The 1,682-nt window shown below is 46.1% G+C and overlaps 2 protein-coding genes across 2 annotated transcripts in view; one reads left to right on the plus strand and one right to left on the minus strand.

Moving 5' to 3' along the window:
• LOC107298144 (valine--tRNA ligase, mitochondrial-like) overlaps window positions 1-746 on the minus strand; it is a gene marked incomplete at its 3' end in the record, with an annotated part of 10,194 nt that extends 9,448 nt beyond the window's left edge. The window contains exon 1 of the mRNA XM_015827506.1: window positions 710-746. Coding sequence (XP_015682992.1) covers window positions 710-746 — 37 coding nt within the window. The remainder of the gene's footprint in view (window positions 1-709) is intronic.
• LOC107298146 (general transcription factor IIH subunit 4-like) overlaps window positions 745-1,682 on the plus strand; it is a 14,727-nt gene continuing 13,789 nt past the window's right edge. The window contains exon 1 of the mRNA XM_015827510.1: window positions 745-880. Coding sequence (XP_015682996.1) covers window positions 745-880 — 136 coding nt within the window. The remainder of the gene's footprint in view (window positions 881-1,682) is intronic.

Raw genomic sequence — 1,682 nt, forward strand, 5'->3', positions numbered from 1 at the left:
TAGAACTAAGGAGAAACTTCCTGACAGTGAGAACAATTAACCAGTGGAACAACCTGCCTCCAGAAGCGGTGAATGCTCCAACATTGGAAGTTTTTAAGAAGAGACTGGACAGCCATTTGTCCGAAATGGTATAGGGTTTCCTGCCTGAGCAGGGGGTTGGACTAGATGACCTTCAAGGTTCCTTCCAACTTTACTACTACTATTATTATTATTATTATTATTATTATTATTATTATTATTATTATTATTATTATTATTATTATTATTATTATTATTATTATTAAATGCACACACACAATCTGCTATTCCCTTTTGAATAAGCAACGAAGAGAGCAGAAAAGGAATAAAAATGGTGCTAACAAAAAAACCCCAAGGACAAAGTTCGGATTAGGATTTTGATTAGGGATTAGATTAGGGATAGAAAACTGGGCGGGATTCCAAATCCCATACGCCTTAGCAAACATAGCCAGGGTTGGTGGAGTCCGAGCACATCTGGAAAATATACGTTATTAAGAAAACTCACACATTCCCCCTCGCCCTCAGCACTAGATTCTTATGATTCCTAGCACCGAGTTTTGCACGCCTCACGCTTTTAAGAGTCCTGTTTTCTTTCCTCCCCCGCCCCATACACGCATACACACACACCTCCTTCCCCTAATCTAGATCTCCCCCAAACCACGATCCGGGACACATTCAAAACCAGCCTTACCTCTTGCAACCCGGGCCTTTTTCCGCGCTCCCGACATGCAACTCACACAGGAAAAGGGGCCGACGCCGAGAGGTGGAGTGTGCCGATCGCTTCCTGCTCGCCGGGAGGGCCGGCTGGCGTGGAGTTGCAGCCGCGGCTCTTCTCCTCGTCCCCGACCCGCTCCTGTAGAAGGTGAGACCTTTGGATCGGAACATGCAAGCGCCTTGCAGCAGCCGGGTTGGAGAAACCGGAGGATCCGCGCTGCCTTCGCGCGGGGTCAGGGGAGGGACGGGTTGGCATGTTGAAAGCGCCGCCCCGTCTGAGAATAAAGCGCTGGAGGGGCTTCTCCCGCCCTGGGCTTCATCCCGGGGTCTCCGGAGAAGCAGCGTGAGAAAGTGTAGGGAGATCTAGAAGCCGTGTGGATTTCTTTACTGGGTTGGTAAATCGCTCCAATCCGAGCAGTGCAGATACCCGCTGCAGCACTCCATTGAAAAAGAAAGCAGATAAAGATATATGATCCCCAATTTACACCAAGTAGGCACATTATTTGAGGGGCTGCAACAAAGAAGAGGGGGTCAAATTATTCTCCAGAGGGCAGGACAAGAAACAATGGTTGGAAACTGATCAAAGAGAGAAGCAACCTGGAATGAAGGAGAAACTCCCTGACAGTGAGGACAATTAACCAATGGAACAACTTGTCTTCAGAAATCATGGGAGCTCCATCACTGGAGGTTTTTTAAGAGGAGACTGGACAGTCACTTAATAATAATAATAATAATAATAATAATAATAATAATAATAATAATAATAATAATGATAAAGTTGGAAGGGACCTTGGAGGTCATCTAGTCCAACCCCCTGCTCAGGCAGGAAACCCTATACCATTTCGGACAAATGGCTGTCCAGTTTCTTCTTAAAAACTTCCAGTGTTGGTGCATTCACCGCTTCTGGAGGCAGGTTGTTCCACTGGTTAATTGTTCTAACTGTCAGGAAG

Source organism: Protobothrops mucrosquamatus, unplaced genomic scaffold, assembly GCF_001527695.2.
Source record: "Protobothrops mucrosquamatus isolate PMUCROS unplaced genomic scaffold, P.Mucros_1.0 scaffold3746, whole genome shotgun sequence".
NCBI lineage: Eukaryota > Metazoa > Chordata > Lepidosauria > Squamata > Viperidae > Protobothrops > Protobothrops mucrosquamatus.